Below are 20,764 nucleotides of genomic sequence, written 5' to 3'. Positions count from 1 at the left end.
AGCACTCCAGACCTGTGTTTGGTTGCTGGAGGCTTATACGGAGACAGGATGCTATCCTATAATTTCAGTTGCTACTTCTGAGCTCAGAATCAGGTTTCCTTCAGAAGCATGACAATTAAGTTTTTTAAGCCTTTTACAAAGCATTTCAAATAAACTTTGAAAATATGCTTTTTAACCAGGGTTGTTTTATAGTTTGGTATTATTCATAGATTTTAGAAACCACATTGAGACATTTGGTAGTTTGCAATTTATAAATGTTTAAACAGTATTTCAAAACTAATTATCTGGACAGTAATCCCAAACACACAAACATGAATACATATATTCTACTGAAATATACTTGAGTTGTAGAGCTCATTTTATTTAAATGGCTAATTAATAAAAGGAAATTACAAAGAAAAGGTTTTCTTTTGCCATCTTTCATCTAGGATCAGGGACAATATTACATTTTGCAGCATCAAAAGTTAGGTATTAATTACTCTTTTCAGGAGGAGGGGGGCTAAATTCAGGCTCTTTAGGTTCTCCTCACCCAGAATAGATTATTCATTTTGCAAATCAAAAAACTCTGACTTGAAATATATGTAGATCAAGGCAAATGCATATGGAAATTAAAACATCAGAGTCTGAACTACAGTGCAAACATTCATTTTTGTATGATCCATGAAAATTTTATATTAAAGTGAAAATGATATACATAAAATGCAAACCTTACAAATAATTTAAAGGCTAACAAAAGGCTAAAAAAGTCACACAACAATTTGACTTTTGTTTGCTGTTCTACACAGTCTGACAAAAACAAAATATTCAACTGAATTAATAGTAGGATTAGGTTTATAGCAGATTTGATCCCAAAAGTGTATCAAACTACCAGTTTGAACACTAATGCTATAATCATATAGTATACATATGTCACCACCTGTTTGACCATTAAGCCCATCACTGAAAAAATCTTAACTATCAGAGCTCAGGAATTAATTAATGATATGTGCCTCAAACAGTAGCCAGCTTACATTTTTAATATGGGTAGTAGTTGCTAATCATGTATTTCTCACAACAAATTGCTACAATATAAGATAAAGCTTTATTTTCCAACTTTTACCAAAATAACTTTTTATAAGAACAGAAATGTTAGATCCCCCTCCCCACCTCAATTCTCTGAAATTAAAATCTGGATCACTTCCAACATAGTATGTTCTTTTAGCTGTTTCTCTGGCAGCAAGCCAGCATAAGAAGTGTTCTTACAAAATGAACACAGAGAGACACTCAACTGCAAGTTATCATTTAATGCTTCAGTCGACATCACTGAAGTTTAAAATTAAGAACCCTATTTAATAAACAATTTACTTGAATTCTAATTGTAACAGTTGTATCTCCATCAATCTTTAGTTTTAACTTTTAATTCTAACAAGTTTTTCTAAACAATAACATTTAAAGCGTTGTTATACATTATGTTGATCACTGCAAAGTCAATTTAAAAGAAGATCAAAGACTGGATGGGAAAAAGAACTTTCATGATGAAATCCGATGAACACAAAGTATTATATAAGATTTTTAAGCAAAATCAAGATATAGACACTGAACTAAGTTGCATGGGTAGCTTTTCAATACTTGAAATATCCTTTGTAATAAGTAACTGTTACCCAATGCTAACAGATTTGTTTGTCTGGAAAGCAAGAATGAAGAAAATCAACAGCAGTACAGGCAGTCCTCATTTAGCAACTGCCTCATTTAGCGACTATTCATAGTTACGACAGTGATGAAAAAGTAACTTTATGACCAATCCTCACATTTATAACCTTTTCAGGTCTGAAAAGCATAGGAAAGCTCAAGTAAGATCATAAGCACAGTCACAGTTTCACTTCGCAACTGCTTCAGTTAATGACCAAGTTGCTGGTTCCAACTGTGGTTGCTAAACGAGGACTAGCTGTATGCTACATGGTATACATTCATAATCCATCGTTCATGACAGATACCTTCAGTAAAAATGCACTACTTGCCTCCTCTATCACCAATTGGACCAGTGGTAAATAGCTAATAAACATCTATTCTTCACTGTCAATAACCATAATGCCACGTCAGAAGATAAAAAGCTAAGGCTCCAGAAGCCTTAGGTGCAGCCTTCAGTGACTTTCAGAGGTTATCAAACTGACATTTTAATGTGACAAAAGAAAATTATACATGGCAGAAGCAATCAAATTATATATTCAATTTTGTCTGGTATTTCTTGGAAAGTTGTCCTAACAGTCAAGAACCATGCTGAGACAAGGAACAGGTCTCTAGTGTTTTATTACTGCTACATTAGACAGAAAATCCTAACAAACTGAAGAAGCATGGGAAAAACCCAGACAGATAAACCCCAAAAGTCAAGGCAGGTCTGTTCTGTGTCCCTTTGAATGGCTGCTCAACTCCTCAGTACTACGCATGCGTTTTCCCCCCTGGATAGAGGCCCCCTCCTGCTCACCATCAGTGCTCATGACAAAAGTGGCCCCCAGCCCACCTGAAGGTGAGTATTTACCCTAGCCAAAAAAAAGGATGTGCATCTGTGCTCCTTGCCCATGCCAAAGTCAGCATTGTGTCAGTACTGCACAAAGAGTATCTATATACAACTTGCAAAAGACCACGTGATATATCTAACTTCTGAAAATGGTCTTTCAGATCGAATTCTTTCTCCTTCTTCCAGATAAAGGGAAGAATCCAATAATTTGGTTCCACTCATAGAAGCAGTTTTGCAGATGAAAAGAAACTACCCCTTCTCTGTACCTTGCAATTCCTAAGTCTTTGTTCAAAATCTGCTCTGGAAGCTATTTAATCTTTTGAAGAGAGCTGCAAGGGGAAAGAGGAGGAACTGCTGCCCAGGAGCCCTGGGTTCTGTCCTAAGATTTCAGATATGAGTGTTTAAAGAAACTATTCATAGTGCTCTTTTCCTTTGTTTTTATTTATTCCACATATCCTTAGCTTTCCTATTAATACCGCATCCTGAACTGCTTTTCGGCATGTTAATCAGAAATGCATTATATTTTTAAACGTTTCTGCACAGTTTCCTATAAATTAGCTACTGAATATACTGCAAGTAATCTTCAGATAGTCAATGATTTCTTCTCTTCAAGATACACTTTTCTCAAGTGTGTGTTAGAGAACCATTAAGTACTAAATGGCATGTTTGGCCTATTTCTTATATAGTATCATTATGGGACTGCATGTAGCTATGTATGTAATAGCACTAAGAAAGGTAAACTACGGTTTAGTTTGACCGTTACTTTAATAGCTTTTCTAAATGCAACATCCAACTGTTGACTTCCACTCCCGAACAAAATTGGTTTCTCTAGCGTGAGACACTCAAATTTCTGGCTTCTCTGAATTAAGCAAGACGGCACTTCCACTCAAAAGGCGTTTGTTAAAAACAGTTAAAGAGCAAGTCTGCAAATACGTGTTCTACTTACGTTCACATGTGTCTCCTTTTTGCTGAAAACCAGCTTTGCAGATACACTTCCCAATCGGTACTAACCATTCTCCCTCTGCACTACAGTGCATTCTGGGAGAGTTCTCAGCTTCTTCTTCCGCACTGCTGACACAGGTTCCTCGGACCTCAACTAAGGAGGAGAACTCTGACCCAGTGACTGTGTCTGGGAAAATCGCTAAGTTCTCAATAATGGACCAGCACTTCTTATAGTATACTTTGACAGAAACCAGAGCAATGCAGGCCCCTACATCCTGAAATGCAAGGTAGAATCCTTTCTTGGACAGAGGTCCAATCTCTCTCACTTCTGTATTAAGCTTCATTTTTCTCTCCCCAAGGTCACCTTGGGTAAAGCTTTCATCAGCTGCAATAGTGTCTATTTTTACATACTGGTTTTCTCTGATAGTCCTTCCAGTGTCATAGTCTGTTTCGTAATAATGCAAGTTGAATGTTTCTTTACATGTCCCCAAGACTCCAGGAAGGCTATTACAATCCCTCAGAGTGAACTTTAGTTCTACAAAAATCCTTTGTGCATTGCCTTTTGTGATCCAGTTAGTCCGCAGCCAGTTATTTTGGTTGGGCTCCATGACTTGGCATACCTGGTATGTTCGTATAGGTGTGTAATTTTCATCCAATCCACTAATTTCTTCCCACTAGAAAATAAAGGCATAGTTATCCATACTGAGATATACTTTTCTAATAAAGAAAACCTAAACGATAAATATAGTACAAGATTATGTGCTATCAAGTCGTTGTCAACTTCCAGTGACCACAGCAAATGTTTTAACAACTTACAGTTTTTAGCATGGAATAACTTTTTAAACTGAGGGGAATGATATGATCCAATACCTAATAGAATAAATTAATAGGCAGAGAACAGATGTGACAGTGGCAAGGATTAAGCATCCCTAATTTGAAGAGTTCTGTTGTGAATGACCAATATGGTGATAACAATATTGATCCACCCTACAAAATGACTGTAAATAATTAAAGTAAAATTTTCAATCATATTAAAGTGTTTTATTAATATTAAAAACAGGAAATTTATGTATTGCATTTACAATCAATACAGTCAATGTGGAAGAACCCCCAAAATGTTGCTTCACTAATTCTCTTAAACTATGGGTTGCATTCTAATAATTACAGTGAGGTAAACTATTATTGCTCCATAGGCCCAGATCCAAAATAACTGATTTAACATAGACAAATTTCCTTTATTTTCCATCTGATTCTTAGCTAATAGGAGAAGGGTTGCTTTAAAAATTCTGTTAAGTATACAAATGTATTCCAACTATAGTGTCCAAATCATATTTGGTAAGGACTAAAACTCATACCTATTTGGTACAGAGAAAATCACATGGAATTTGGACAGCTCCAAAAACAATAGGATTCCCAAGCTAATGGTATAGTATGGTAAACTTCATTGCACTCTTTGACCAACATGGACATATACATAAAATTCTATAAATTAATGAGTTTTCCACTGCATCATGTCAGTAGAAATTTGGGATAAATGAAAATAATGTACCTTCACAATGTTCTAATTCTTACATGCAAGAAATGTGATACTCTGTTATATCACAAATTTTACATACATATGAAATTAGTTATCCTTTTTAAAAAAAAATTGTAAGTTTCCTGTTTTTTTTCCTTAGGGGGAAAAACCAAATTAGTAGGTTTTCACATGAACTGTTAGCCACAAAGATAGCCATTTCTGATTTAATATTTTTATTCACTTATTATTGTATTTTATTTACTAGCCAATATCTAAGTTATTGATTCATGTTTTTTTGAGTCATTCAGCTCCCTGGTTCTATATTATTTCCACTTCAATGGACTCGTGTATAACTTTACAGAAGTGGACTTCATGGAACAAAATTTTCTTTTGCTCTTCCTCACCTTCCACCCCGTGCCTCAGATCTACTGGGACACAGAGGAGAGAAAAAAATCCATGTAATGTGTTCTGTCATTACAGGGACATCAATGAATATAACCCAGCTATTTTTTTTTCCCCTGAAGGAAGTAAGGAACAGTATTTGTAGATATTAAGATCTTTTAATTCATAAATAAGACTATTCTCAATCTTAGTAAAAGTAATTTGACCAAAATGTGAAGAAGAAATAGCTGAACTGAAATGACCTTGGCATTTTTTTAGCAAACTCACATGAGACAAAGTTCATATGATTCACTTTTATAATTTTGTTCCTGAAATTATGAAAGATCACCTTGGATGAGCCATTACATAATCTTAACATTTCAGATAAATTTTATGTAACATGAATAAACTTTTCAAACTGAAATAATCTATTTTCAAATACAATGGAATAATTTTAACTGACACTAGATACAGTTCAAGTTTATATTTCAAATTTACCCATGTAAATCTTAAATCTTTAACGTATTTCACTCTAATAAAAACAAATTCAAGTTGTGTTACCAAAAATGACAAATATTTAACTACCAATACTGTCATGTGTCTAGGTTTCAAAGTATCCATATAAATCTAGAGTTCAATTTAATTACATCTAGAAACGTTTTGCTGAGATTTTTGAAGTATAACCATTATATCTGATAAAAAGTTTGGTATACTTTACATTGTGTCCTGAATATTAGATCATTGGCAAGATCAATTGATTCTTTAGGACTGTGTACCTGTAATTCAACCAATAAGGCAAGCTGACTTAATGCCCTTACTGTCATTCCAGCACTAACATAAGCATTGGTATTAACAATGGTTATTTTCCAGGTTCTTTCTTCACCAAGTTTTACTAAGTACTTTCATAATCCTAACATAAACCACTACTGATTAACCATTATTGATCAGGTTCAGTTGTAATTAATGCCAGAAAGGAAAGCAGAGGGAACATCAGTACCAGTACAGGGAAGGAGCTAAGTGCTTTAAACATTAACCCTGATTTCTTAACAATTAATAAACTATAGTAGACATTAAAACCATGCTCATTCTTATTTGTCAATTAACTACTAATCATGGGATGCAAATATTAAAGAAAAGTGTGGCTAAGTACAATACATGGTGTTTACGCACCATAAGTATACAGACTGTTCCTTTACTGAGCTGTATTATCTATGGAAAGCATAATATTAAAAACAGTATGAATCAGGCCATGGCTTTTATAGCACATTTTTGTAAGTGTAATCTACACAGACAATAACTGTTGCCTCTACAATATATGTCCTGAATTAATGAAAACCTTCTAGATCTTCTGTGACTCCCACAGCCAAATTAATAGAGTTGCTGAAAATTAATGGCATGATTTTCTGTCAACTACAATTGGTAAATGTTCCAAAAGTGTGGGAAAAGTATTACAGTAAGTTTAATATTTTAAAAGTTTAAAAAATATCAACAAACTCTTACCAAAAGTTCAAGAAAAAGAAACCCCAAAAATCTTGTCCCTATCCAGTTGTATCACCGCCTAATCACTGCAACCCTTGGACACCCAAAAGTATATTAAATGCAATTGTCAGTTATCAAACATAGCCCAATCCTGAGCTATATTTGGATTAGTTCTCAACTTTTTTTTTTCTTTTCTCTCCCTCTCTCTGAACCATGCATATGCCTTTATTATTTCAAAGCTGGACTACTACAATCTGTTCTAAAATTGTTCTAATCCTCTTCTTTAAAGGCTTCCATCAGTGTGAAATGCTAATACTTAAGTTAATACTCATCTTAAGCATTCAGCTAACATTTCATACATTCCAAAAGCCGTTAGACTTGTTTCCACCCTGTGCCTGGATTGATTTTATGATCCTGCTTTTTAGTTAACACACTTTCAAGTTTTCATTCTTTTTATTTAGAGGATTTGTCACACTTCTATATCCCCACTCAGAATTCACTTTCTTTTGGTTCCAGATTTCCTTATAAGTGCCAGATTAAAGGCTCGATTGTATAAAAACCTTTATTTGCAACTTGTGTTAATATGAACTACTCTAAATGATAGGCAGCAGAAATCCATTTAAAATAATCAAGCTTCAGAGAGAATTTAGAAAATACAATACTTATTTGATTGCAGATTTTTAACCTAATGTATTCTGTCATATCACAGCTACTTAAATAATCTTTAAAATAATTATATATTCTTCAAAATTACACTCTGTCCTTTCACTACACGGGTCTTACAAATATTTTTATCATATTAAGAACGGAAGCCATAAGAGTGAATGGGTTCCCAGTCTGAAAGTTAATTATTTGAATCAATAATGAAACAATCATTTTATAAGGATATTTTCAAAATGCAGCAAGATAACCTTGCTCTGAAAAATTGTGAATTAAAGATATAAATTTCTGCCTTAAAGTCAGCAAATCTGCACTTGAATCAAGACGCTTTACAAGAATTTGTAAACACCTGAAATATTAAGTTTTCTTACATAATATGGTTCAATAAAATATAATTATACATTAATTACTTAGAATCATACAAGTAATATTTAAAATTGCAATCAATAAATTATTTTTTTATTATTCAATAAAAATTGAAATATTACTCAAGATTAAAAAAAGTTATCTGAGTTTCACCGCAACTTACAGCCTTTAAAAGCTAAGAAAATATCTAAATGATTAGTTTGCATCTGAACCACACTGCTTTTCACAACAAACTTTTTCACCATAATTTTTGTTCAAGGAATTTTGGACAAGTTCATTTAAACTTCTGATTTTGTTTTTGGATTATATTTGACTTAAATGGTATGCTTACCCCATTGGGAGGAGAAGAAATCCATTCCAACTCTGTCTGTTGTGCTTTAGAATCCAGCAATATTACTGAAAGAGAGAATACCTTTGCATGAAATTATTTTAAGAATTGTACACTCATCCTGAAAGTGAGTAGACTAAAGGTATTAAACTGCTTTACCCCTACACTTTTATTCAAGAAGAGATTAACAAAGAACAGCTGGTTGAGCATACTGAAAGAAGGTGACTTACTTCTCAAGTATACTTTAATAGGTAACATAAACCAAAGGAAATGTAAGGGGAAGTGGTAGGGATCTGCTTTATGATGCTTTTATAATAGTAACTTTTTAAATATGAAATCTATTCAATCTTCATTTCATGACAAAATTTCGTATGCGTATCAACTTTTATATTTTATTGTTTTAACTGAACTGTACTATTTAAAGTAACAGTCTTTTCTGACTTTTACTCCAATTTACAATATAAATATAAAAGGGCTTGTATATCAGTAACAATATTCAGTTCTCACACTTATTCCGCGAACAATGCTTCGAAACATAACTATAAAGTTTTGTTGACACATTACTTCTGTTGCTTTATAAGACCTCCCAAATTGTTTGTCAGTGCTGAAAGTGCTAACAACTAGATTAATAAAGATTATTTCAACAGTATCATCTGTGAATCATTTATATAAATCTGCTCTTTATTCACTGATTTGTAGTCATTACTACATTTTGTCACCCTACTATACTTTAAGAAAAAAAAATCAATTAACAAATTTACATAAAATATACACACATATTCCACTGGTTAGTAGTAAATTCCATTATCACTTTGCATAAATATATAGATGCTCTCATTACTTTTTGTAATTGTAACGTGTGACCCTAACCCTATATAAAATTAAACAATCCTTGATAATAATAAAAAAGGAGTATACAAGAATAGATTCCTTATCCATTAATTCACAATACTCTAATAAGAGTAGTAATAATAATAATAATACAGCTAGAGGATTACAGTGCATAGCCTGATCACAGATGCATATAAATGTTAAGAGTTCTAGTGATTGACTGGTACTTGCAAATAGGCATAAAGGGTTGCAGTCCTGAATGCTGAGAAAACATCATGCTGTACCTTTGATATAATCTTATGCTTTCTCAGTGAAGGAAGTTAGGCTTTATACAAATAGCACCATTTCTCACATAATTATACTACTAATTAATCCAGATATCTAAGGGATTCTATCTACTGTACAATATTAATAGTTTCTAACAAGAAATTGGTAAGAGTTGTGTTCTGGGTTGCTAATCAAAGATCAGGCTGATAAATTTAGCTAAAGAAAAGTAATTCTACATGTTTAACAACTTTCAACAGACTGAAGAGCAATTGTAATGATTAAATACTTTACACATACATAGTACTCAAATTAAACCAATTAAACCAATTCCACAAATTAAAGTGAAAAATAGAAACTTTTTTATCGGCCTGAACACGTAGAACTATAATTTTAATAGTATTAATGTGTGCTGATAGTTAGGAGAAGACACTTCTACGATACTATGTGATACGATACAGCAGCTTTTTCTCAAAACCCTTTTGCTAAGGAATCTTTATTTATGCTTCACAGCGAAGTTCCCTGAAATTTTTGCCAAAGATTCCAGACAGAACTTTTTCTTTTCAAAAGAGACAGCTTTGAACCAACCAACTCAAACCAAGTCATTAACAGAAAATGGGGAAAAATTAGATCTAATAAAATCTGTGCCACACACTTGCACTAACCCCAACTTACTTCAAAAATCAGATGGCAGTATCTCAAAACGAAAGGTCCAGCAGAACTCTAAAGGAATCTATTATTTTATTATGCTGGTCTCCTAAGGGAAAGATACAGGTTTTTCTCCCCTGACAATATCAAAACCATACAGATAAGACAGTACGACAGAATAATGCAACACATTAGATAGGTATCATGATATAAACAGATGTTTAACTAATTTTCTCAGAAAAGCATAGTGCCTTCCCCTCCCCACTGTTTGGAGTTCAGTTTCACTGACTGAAAACTGAGGGGGAGCCATACAATCTGCTTTGGGCCATGCGTGCCTTTATCTTATGTAGGGACAAATGGTGGCTAGTAGCAAGGACAGGAAGAAATCTCAGATTCCTTCAAAGAGCTAATGTGCCATACTCCACTTCTGAGTACTTGTTTGAAGAGCAGCATGGATGCCTTTCAGGATTCATGGGGGGGGGGGGGGTGTTTGAGTGTGTGTCACTTTGCACATGGTGGCCATGTGCAAAGTGACACACACTCAAACACACACACACACATGAATTCTGAAAGGCATCCATGCTGCTCTTCAAACAAGTACTCAGAAGTGGAGTATGGCACATTAGCTCTTTGAAGGAATCTGAGATTTCTTCCTGTCCTTGCTACTAGCCATTATTACTAGTTTTCTCATCTTAGGCCTCAGTGCCAATGTTAGCAATGGACTTCTAAAAGAAGCAATAAATTCTGCCTACGTAGTGAAGGGAGATATGTCCACAGACCCAGCCAAAGGAAACCTTGGATCTCAAAGGGAAAACAGACAAGAAGGGAGGCATCTCCCTTGGGGTGCCTCTCCTCACCTGACTACTCCTTCCCTTAAAAGGGAGAGCAGCATCTCTCCTCCAAGCACCGAAAGCCTTTTTCCACCCACGCTGCGCTTCCTCTTCCCGCTGAGCGAGGCGCGGAGGAGCTTCTCATTCCCCCCCCCCCCCCAACTTTCTGGGCTGAGCTAATACTCTTGTAGGAGCGGCCAGTTCCCGCGCTTCTCACTAAGCTGCTAAAAGAGCCATCGCCCGTCCCGACACCACACCCCGCCACTGATTCCACTTTTGCCGGAGTAGCATCTTTTCTAAAGTTGGAAAGTTCTGCGAGTCTGCCTTGCCCAGGAAAACGCGACAGTTCTCAGAGATCGGAGCTCCTTCCTATACACACGCCTTTCCCTGATCAGTTCAGCCCAAACGAGAGCCAGTCCCTACACGAGCACGCGATTTCGAAGTAGCACTACCGAAACATACTGAAATCACACAGCTTCAATTACTTCGCACGGACACTCCAGGACTCTAGATGGAAGATGCCGCTTGCTTTCCATCCATCTCTCGCCCCTGCTCCCGAGTTTTGTTCTCAGTCGCCTCTTACCCTCCTTCTCTCCTTTCCCTAAGTAATCTGAGAATTAATCTTTCAGATAAAAGTTTTCAAGAGCGCTTGGTCCCATTCCCCAGGATACGGGTACATATGGACTTCCATTTTATGTACAGCGCTTATTTTATCTCTGAGGGCCTCTCCTTCCCATTTCCAATTGATAGTCGAAAGCGTGTTTTATTCGATGTTGTCCATAGCTCAAAAAGAGGGGGGGAAAAGCTCTAGCGTATGGAAGCGGGGAAGGAGGGGTGTCTCAATCCCAAGAAAATCGTTTTATCTGTCTTAACAGCGTTTTGGGTTCTCCCCAAGCAAGAAACGGCTTTTGCCTATTACGAGAAACGCTGCCTTTCAAAGCCCGGTCCTTTTTAAAACAGATCTGGGATTACTGGGGTTGTCGGAGCCCCGATTGCTATTCCGGAGGAAAATGTGCTATGTGCTAGCACCGGTCTATACACAGAAGCATATTATTATGTACAGAGCGAGTTATTGGTGGTGGGGCGGGGGGTTCTAATGCACATGTTGCGTAAATAAGAACGCTGCATTATACAGATACGCGGCATTATCTGCGTACGTGATGCAAATATTTCTATTCGCGGGCGCTGAGCTCCGCTCCTCGTCTGCTAACTCCATGCCCTGTGAGATGTGATCACGCCATCAGCACAAAACGAAATAATGGACTTTATTATTAGCTATTACAGGTGACATGGATGACTATCAAGGAAGGTAGCTACTTTTCCACCCACCCCAATCCTCAGAGGATACATTCTTGGGCTCGAAACTCCTCTGCAGTCCTGGAATAGGTCGCTTGCTTCATACCCACCCCCCCCCCCGAACTCCGGCGCTCTCGGGAGCAGGGAGGTAATCGTCTTGGGGCCAGATGTGCTTTGGGAGGTGATAGGGTTGATCTATCAACCTATAAAATTAACCAAGATAGGGGAACCTATCCGGCAATCCTACCACCACCCTCCCTCCTCCCCAACTCGCTTACGGGGAGATTCAAAGCCTTCCCAGAGCTTTTTATCACGTGCGGCCCCTTCCGAAGCTAACCCCGTTCACAAAATGCGCCGTATCTCGGATACAAATACAGCGTGGGGCGCAATCCTGTCCTGCCCTTCCTCCTCAACGCCTGGGGATATTCGTTTAATAGGAAGGAAGTAGGCGGAGGCGCTCGGCACCGGGCGAAAGGTGCCCGACGCTCTGCTTTCATCTGGACTATTTCAGGAGGAAAGGGAAGCGGCACGCCGTTGCAATCTCGAGAACGGTCCCGAAAAAGCCCTCGTAGCGGAGAATGGGAGCGATAAACTTTGTGGCCAGCATCATCTTACCTTCTTTTGCAGCCTGTGCCTCCCCCGTGTGTGCAAAATGAAGCAGCCAGATGTTACACAAAATAATCCAAGAAGGAAGCCTAGTTTGAAAAACCATGATGCGTGAGCTGGAGATGCTTAAATAAATCTAACGATATGCATATACATTCAGAGAGACTGTGCGCTTGGCGTTGCTTCTGCTGCCCCCGCGGCTGCTCCCGCGGCGGCGGCTGCTCGGTGCGTATCTAAGGGCTTCGGCTGCAATGTTTTAATTTGCAGCGCTCTTACACAGCTCTTCACGGCTGCCTTCTCGCTTTCCCTGCTTGCTTTTTGCTCTCCGTATTTGCTGCCTGCGAGTCTCCGACTGCAGACCGACCGTTCGCTCCACACTCCAATAATATCAATAGGCGCGGGGGGAGGAGGGGGAAAGGGGGCAGGACCAATGGAGGAAGAACAGCCCGTCCTTCAAAATGACTGGCAGGCACCACCAGCCTAAGAGAAAGCGGAATCACAACAGCCAGACAACGAATCGCTCCAGCTTGGGAGGCGGACCTAGTCGCCTTATCCAATAAACGGGGAAAGGTGTCAGGTTGCGGCGGGTGCTGGATTCTCTTGCAGCTCCTCGTATTTCCCTTGGAGCGCCTGTTTGCAGCGGGCGCAGTTGCCGGGCAGGGGAGCCTTGCAAGTTTAGGGCAGGAAAGGACGCTCTGACATTTTTCCTTGGAAGAAAAAGCCACCGATCGGCAGCTGGCAAAATCCTCGCTCCACGAGGAGTCGAAAGGGAGCGCCTCCGGCTACCCAGCCCAGAATCTCCTGAGACGAAAGAGAAGCGCTAAAAGCCAGCAGCTGCTCCTACCTTTCCTTATATTCCCGCGGGACACCGCGAAAGAAGGAAAGCAGCGGTTCTGCCGGCCCTGAGGAGTGCTCTGTCGTGGGTTGCTGTGGGAGGAGAAAGCCGACTGGCTTCCTCGCGTCCTTCCTCTGCCCGGTAGCGCACGGCCTGAGTAGCCCAACCTTCTCACCATGCCGCTGAATGAAAAGAGAGGGAGAAACGGGGAGGGGGGGATTCCCTCGAGCAAGAGCGCCGTCTTCGTTGTTTGCCCCCTCCCATCTCAACCAAAGGGAAGGCCAATGCGAGGGCGCTTTAGGGCTGCGTTACCTCTCTCGGCTGGCTCCCGCTTTTTTGAATGGTTCAAGGGCTCCATCCCTCCGGCAGCAGCCCTGCTGCCCGAAGCGAGAGAGTCCACAGCAGTCTGCCAGGAAAATAATAAATAAATGGGGGGGGGGGCCTGCAAGAGAGTAGCAACACCCGTGAGTTACTCAACCTCGCCCGGAGGAGAAGAATCGGGGAGCAGCCCCCGACTTCGCTTCTTTCACCGCTCCCCGTCAGCGGACCTCCGAAGGGGCGGTGTTTTTTAGAAGGCTCCGGAGGTTCCTGTCCCCGCCCGCGCGTTTTTCCAGACGCTGCAGTGGAGCAAGAGAGAGTTGGCTGTTTACCTTTTTGTGCAGATGAGTCCTGCTCATCGCCACAGATCTTTTTCCCTTCGTAATAAAAGTGGTTGGTAAAGCAAGCTTAAAAAAAAAAGTAAAGTGATTGCCTCCGAAACACACGCGTATATACGCACGCTATTTAATACATAGTCTTCAGTTCGACTTTCAAGTCTTTAAAGCTGCTACGCTGGAATTTGAGCAGATTCTTGTAGGACAGAGCTGCGGTGGTGTGCATAAGATCTTCGTGTTACGTTGAAACTACTGTATTCTTAAACTGCTAGAATAAGTTCTCTTCCTACATAGGCAAAATGCCCATGTTGATTCTGTTGCTGCATTTATATTCTACTCTACACAATAGCAGAGTAGTCAGCAAAATATAAATTCTGATAATGGTATTACCCCTCAAATGACATACATCAGTGTCATTATTATTATTTCTTAACCTCAGATCCTCTTCTTACATTTATGCATGATTTTCTCAAAAATTGTATTAGATGTAGCAGGAGTTATTTTCCTGGCATCTAACATCCCTGTCCACAGTTGGCTAATAGTGTTCCACAATCAAATGAGGTTATATTTTTATATGGTGGAATGAGAGGAAGTGAGTGTCGATATTCGATTACAATCCATAACACCCAGATAAGTTTTTAATAACACGATCTTTAGTATTCAAAATATCAGGAAAATTTAAAAAAAAATTATTTTTTTTAGATTTTTTTTTTTAATCTGTCATTCCATTTATTTGAACTTCCAGTTACAAGCATCTGCAATAAAATACTTGGTTGTGTTTCTGAGGCAACCATTGTAAACCTTTTAAATTGCTTCTGATTTAAAACTTACAACCTTTGATTTTTTGAAAGTAAAATTATTTTCACTAGCAATATTTTTGGGTACAGTAGTGCTTCCTACTGTCTGCCATACTACAGTAGTTGTGAAGAAATCAGTTTAATGATGACATAAAGCTAGTTGCTATTCAGCATTTTTTCCTCCTGGAAGATTCAAGTAGAAGCAACTTCTAATCAGACAAGAATTTTATTGCTTTCTTTTGTAAAGAAAGTTGTCAGTTTTTTAAAGTTCAGCCCAATGATGCAAAGCATGCTTTCTCAGCAACATAAAGGTGAACAACATCTTGCTGTTGATTGTTTTAGGCATCTTAGTAATGCCCTTTGTATAAATAGAATATGCAACATTTTTTTTTTTTTGGTCAACAGTTGGAAGAGCGAGTTGTTTTGTTAAACTGTAGAGGAAACATTTGAATTCCTGGACTTGCAACTGATTTTAACAGAATGCAAACTTTAGTAATATTTTTTTTTTTAGAATTAATATGTTTTTATTTTTGAGGGTATTTTTTGCCAAACATGTTCTGGTTTTTCTTTGAAGATAAATAATAAAGTAGTATGCTTTGAAAGGATACTGAAAACCTGCAAATAGAACACTTGGTTACATCTCTGAAACCGATTAAGCATTCAAAGAGAACTGCAGTTCCAGTTTACAAAAACCTACCAATTGCATGTACACATGTACACACATATTACATATACTGTGCATAAATACCTGTATATAGCTAGAAGTAGAAATTATATCTAAATATGGTTGTAGGAATTTGTATTATTCTCTGAATGTTACAGACCGAAATGCAAAATTTGTTCTCGGTTCCTGTAGAATAAGGACAAAAATAATAGAAAATCAAGGAGTTTGTAATGATAAAAGAACATATTTTTGTTGTTGCTATTTTATCATGTCATATAAAAAAGCATACTTTTGGTTTCTTTCCAAGAAATCAAGATTTCTTCCATGACTTCCAGGCAGATTAGCATGCCAGTTACTAATGTCATGATAACGGCGGGCAGAAAAGGAAAGGGTGAAGTACTTCATTTACCTTCCAATTGCTGGTAGCTGGCATGTATTCAGAAAATAACTAGTTTCTTACTAAATTGAAGCTTCATACATCTCTACCTATGATAAGGTAGGACAGTTGGTACCACAGACATAAAAACAATTTCTAGTTCTGCAGCTCTCACTGCAGAAGGAGGTGTACAGATTTTCAGGAAGGAAGATGATCTTGCAGCAGAGAGCCAGACACCCTTCCAGCCTTGGAAACTGCAGTTGCTCCTTTCCTGGATGGTTCTCTTGATGGCTGGTTGTGAAGACACCTGAATTTTAATTCTCCTTTTGCAGAATACAGTTGTGGTTTTATCCCTAAGTCTTCACACCTAAAACAGTGGACTGCATGTCCAAAGTAAGGCACAGTATATTGTATATATAGTACAGTAAAGATGAAGTTACTTTTGAGCTGAGCTTGACTCCTAATGATTTAAGGAAGACATGTCATTTTCTTGGGAACAATACCAAAGTAGTTTGTCATCGGCTTCTGAGATGTTGTTTCAACTGCCTGATCTAACCTACTACTCTAGGATTTCATGGTGATCTCCTATCCAAGCACTAATCAATTCTGTATGAAAATAGTTCACATATAGAATCTAGCAATAGCAACCATCACCAAAATCAGCACCATGTTCATGAGCCTCTCTTTTAATAGTCAATCAGATATAGTTCCTTCAGATCAATAGCCCATTCAAATTTTGGTGGAGTAGGATTTCCCTGTAGCTGGACTAGAGCATGGAAAGGAAGCATTGCATGGGATGACTAGGTAAGACATGTGATAAACTGGCCCTCGGTTACATTCAACACTCTTTTTGAAGCATGACAATTGTGCCTGAATATTGCTAAACAAATGATTAAATATGAAAAGAGCATTGCAATTAGGATATTTTAGCTGTAACCGCCTTTCTCCAGCCTGTTGCCATCCAGACATGTTGGGATCATTGTTTGTTTCAACATTACCCTAAGCCAAGGTTTGTTTAACTATGGTTTGCTGAGTAAGTCACAATTGGGTGGGTTCACACAATGCTTTAAACCAAAACCAAACAGACTTCATTCTGTCAGTGCAATATGTGATCTTAGTCACAGAATTCACAGCTTCTATAAACTGTACTTTCAATTTACCTGAAAGGGAAGGTTTTGTTTATTTCTATCCTGTCTTTATTATTTTTATAAATAACTCAAGGCAGGGAACATACCAAATACTCCCTCCTCCTCCTATTTTTCCCCACAACAACCACCCTGTGAGGTGAGTTGGGCTGAGAGAGAGGGACTGGCCCGAGATCACCCAGCCGGCTTTCATGCCCAAGGTGGGACTAGAACTCGCAGACTCCTGGTTTCTAGCCTGGTGCCTTAACCACTAGACCAAACTGGCTATTTTTATTTTTTTTAATATGGGTTTGACTAAGATATTTTGAAAGTAACTCAGTGCTTTACTTTAAGATTTAATGTTATGTATATTGTCTGTTGGGATCCTAATAGGGCAGAAAAGCAAGGAGGAGAGAAAGAAAAGATGAATATTTATCTAAAGATAAAACTTAGTAAATATGTAGGGGCTTACTTCCGAGAAACCATACTCTGACATATTGGGGGGCTTTACAGGAAAAATAAGAACATATTTATCGTTGAGTGACTCTCAGAAAATCTGGCTTTCAAAAAATGGATTTTTTCCCACATTATTCCAGTGGATATTGGGATGCTTATCTTAGCCCATTAGTTGAACATGCTCATGACAGATGAATCAGTCACATTGACTGCTATCATTTATGACTTATAAAAATGGCTCCCGGAAGCTTCTTTCCAGCAGAAGTTATAGATACTTAAGTTTCATTATTTATTCCAGCTGCAATGCTCTCAGATTCTACAAGGGTAACTTGTAAGCATGTTGTTTGATGAAGAAGCAGTTTATATTAACTGTATTGTCATATGTATACAGTCTTCAACTGAGGAGGGATAGTTCCCATCTATTTGATTCATAAAGAGCTGTGCTTGCGGCTGATCGGTTGACTTTGGTGGTTTCATGAGCTCTTCCTTTCTCATTCCAGAGAAGGATTTGATATTTAAGCAAAAGATATAAATATTTAAAAGGAAATGCCCAACTGCTGTTTAAATATAAAGCTAAAGCACAATTAACTGTTTTAAAAAGGAGAGGACAGCAAGATATTCAAGGGATAGACAACTGTGTGCTGTCTAATTTTAAAAAGACAGTAGAGGCATAGAGCAGTGTTTCTTAACCTTGGCAACTTTAAGAGGGGTGGACTTCAACTCCCAGAATTCCCCAGCCAGCTCTCCCCACCCCTCTTAAAGTTGCCAAGGTTGAGAAACACTGGCAAAGAAAAACTGGGCTTAATCTGCAGGGATGAAACCTACATACCGGAGGTCATTTCATGTATTGCTACATGATGCTTATTAATCAAAGCATAGTTTTAAAAGTTAAAAATCCTGTTGAACTCAACTGAAGCAAAATGAGAATGGAAAATCTAAACGCCAAAATAAATATGCATACAGGCAGGTCAAAAATTAACATTTGATAGGAATATTTTTTCCTTTATGTATTAAAACTTTTTGGAAAATATTAAATAGATAAATATCATCTAGTTTAACAATAGTCAGAATTGCTTCTTCCATTTCTGTGATTATTTTATTTCTCCTCTTACATGGTCATTTCACCATTTGCTGTTTGCCCTGGACTTGGCTATAATTGCTCAACATCTATTTATTAATTTAAAACTGACTTATAAAATTAGCTGCATAAGTTATCTAGCTTCGCTTCTCAGTGAGTGATCCTCCTCTATTGGCTTATCACACTTTACATTAACAATCCCTGCTTGTTCAGTTTTCTTCCTGCTTCATGCTAAAGCAAATCCTCTTTCCCTTCTTTTCTGCATAAAGATTTCTAAAAGTGCTTCCTCAAGCAAATCATCCTATTACACTACTCCTTCACTCTGTTTCTTCAAATCACTCCCACAAAGATCATGCAGTGATCTTTATCATCCCCCATAAAACCATTTTTTGTTGAGGTACAAGTACATAGATTAAAATTGCACATTATTTTTTTCTATTATATATCTGTTGTATTCCACATATAAATATAATTATCTAAAAGCAGGTTATATTTATTTATTCATTTATTCATTTCAAGATTTATAAGGCTGCCCAGCTCAGAAGTGTGACTCTGGGCAGCATACAACACAAACACATAGTCATTATCACCATCATCATCTAACAACAAGCAACCAATATATAAATACATGCCAATGTAAAATGGCAACCAAGCAAGAACAAAACAAAGCTCAAGGGGGGACTCCCATTCAACCAATCTCTAATGCCTGGGATAAATTATCATGTATTTCCAGTTTTTATTTATTTATTTCCCTTATTTACTTCTCTCACAGCAGGTGGCAGCACTTACTGGCCTTGGATGTTTTTGAAAAACTTAGCAAATTGGGGGTGGTTAATATTTGGATGCGAGACCACTAGAAAATCATGTGGCTGTAAGCCAGACAGATTAAAGAAAAAAAAAATCTTGGGAGAAAGTTAATGTCAAACCATTGTGTTACCATGATGAAGAAAACAACATGGACATCTCCATATTGTCACCAGTTGAGTTTAATTTAAGAGACATTTTACCTTTTTTTTTTTTTTTACTTATTTCCATCCATTCATTCCTTTCACTTTAAGTGAATAAGGGACTTCTAATATAATAATAAGCAAGCTTAATAAGAAAACTGCTTCTGACTGAGGATTGGTGAATTTATTTACAAAGTAAGATGCAGTGACACTAAGAAATTTTACTCTCTTAATTTCCAAATATTCTTAGAATTCACCTGTTCAGTACATATTTGCAGAGTTATCAGTGCCATTTCCTGTGCAGTGCCAGTATGATTTTTGCATACTGTTATGATTGATTATGATTATGTGCATTCAGGTCAGTGTTGACTGTTAGTTACACTGACAGACCTTCTCCAGGATGATCTGTCGTCTTTCTGGCCTATCAGATCTTCCAGTGGTGCACCCATCGCCTCTGTCATTGAATCTGTCTTGCAGCTGATAATCTCTACCACCTTTTCTGGCATTATAAACTTCTCTAGAGGGTTAGTTCTTTGCATAATATGTCCAAAAGATGATAATTTGATCCTGAACATTTGTATGTCAAGTGAGAACTCTGGATTGATTTGTTCTATTATCCATTTGTTCATTTTCTTGGTTATTCTGAAGAATCTTCTCCAATATCAACATTCAAAAGATTCAATAATCTTTCTATCCTGCTTCTTCAAAGGCCAATTTTCATTTCTATTGTGTATCACAGGTAAAACCATTGCCTGCACAATCCTGATCTTTGTAGATAGGGACATCTGAATATCTTTTACAAGGCCTTCATGGTTGCCATATTAAGTGCTAGTCTGTGTGTATTTCTTCACTGCATATTCCTTTGCTGCTGATAATCAATCCTAAAAGGCAGAAGCTATCCACCACTTTGCTATCTCCATTGTCAATTGACCGGTTGCTGCACCTGTTGTCATGAGTTTAGTCTTCTTTATATTTAATCTTAGTCCCATGTTTTCAGTGTGCTACTTGGTTTTCATTACTAGAGCTTGCAGATCATTCGCATTTTCAGCTATCAGCAGTTTACATTACCATTACCCAATTAAGAATAAATCAGAGTGTTACATGCCAAGGAGGATCATTCATAAAGCATCAAGGAAAAGTGAAATGAAAATGTATATAAGACTTTTGGCAATTTGTTATGGTAGGATCATTAG

The 20,764-nt window shown here is 37.6% G+C and overlaps 1 protein-coding gene across 2 annotated transcripts in view; it reads right to left on the bottom strand.

Moving 5' to 3' along the window:
- The window catches only part of EPHA7 (EPH receptor A7), a 194,211-nt gene extending 181,205 nt beyond the window's left edge, over nucleotides 1-13,006 (bottom strand). For both annotated transcript variants that reach the window (XM_063312012.1, XM_063312020.1), the window contains exons 1-3: nucleotides 12,651-13,006; nucleotides 8,170-8,234; nucleotides 3,441-4,110 (exon numbers count right to left, since the gene is read on the bottom strand). In XM_063312012.1, coding sequence (XP_063168082.1) covers nucleotides 3,441-4,110; nucleotides 8,170-8,234; nucleotides 12,651-12,747 — 832 coding nt within the window. In that variant the 5' untranslated portion in view covers nucleotides 12,748-13,006. The remainder of the gene's footprint in view (nucleotides 1-3,440; nucleotides 4,111-8,169; nucleotides 8,235-12,650) is intronic.
- Nucleotides 13,007-20,764: the final 7,758 nt, after the last annotated feature.

The sequence above is a fragment of the Candoia aspera genome, chromosome 1, assembly GCF_035149785.1.
Source record: "Candoia aspera isolate rCanAsp1 chromosome 1, rCanAsp1.hap2, whole genome shotgun sequence".
Lineage (NCBI taxonomy): Eukaryota > Metazoa > Chordata > Lepidosauria > Squamata > Boidae > Candoia > Candoia aspera.
This window is presented reverse-complemented; position numbering and strand designations above follow the sequence as displayed.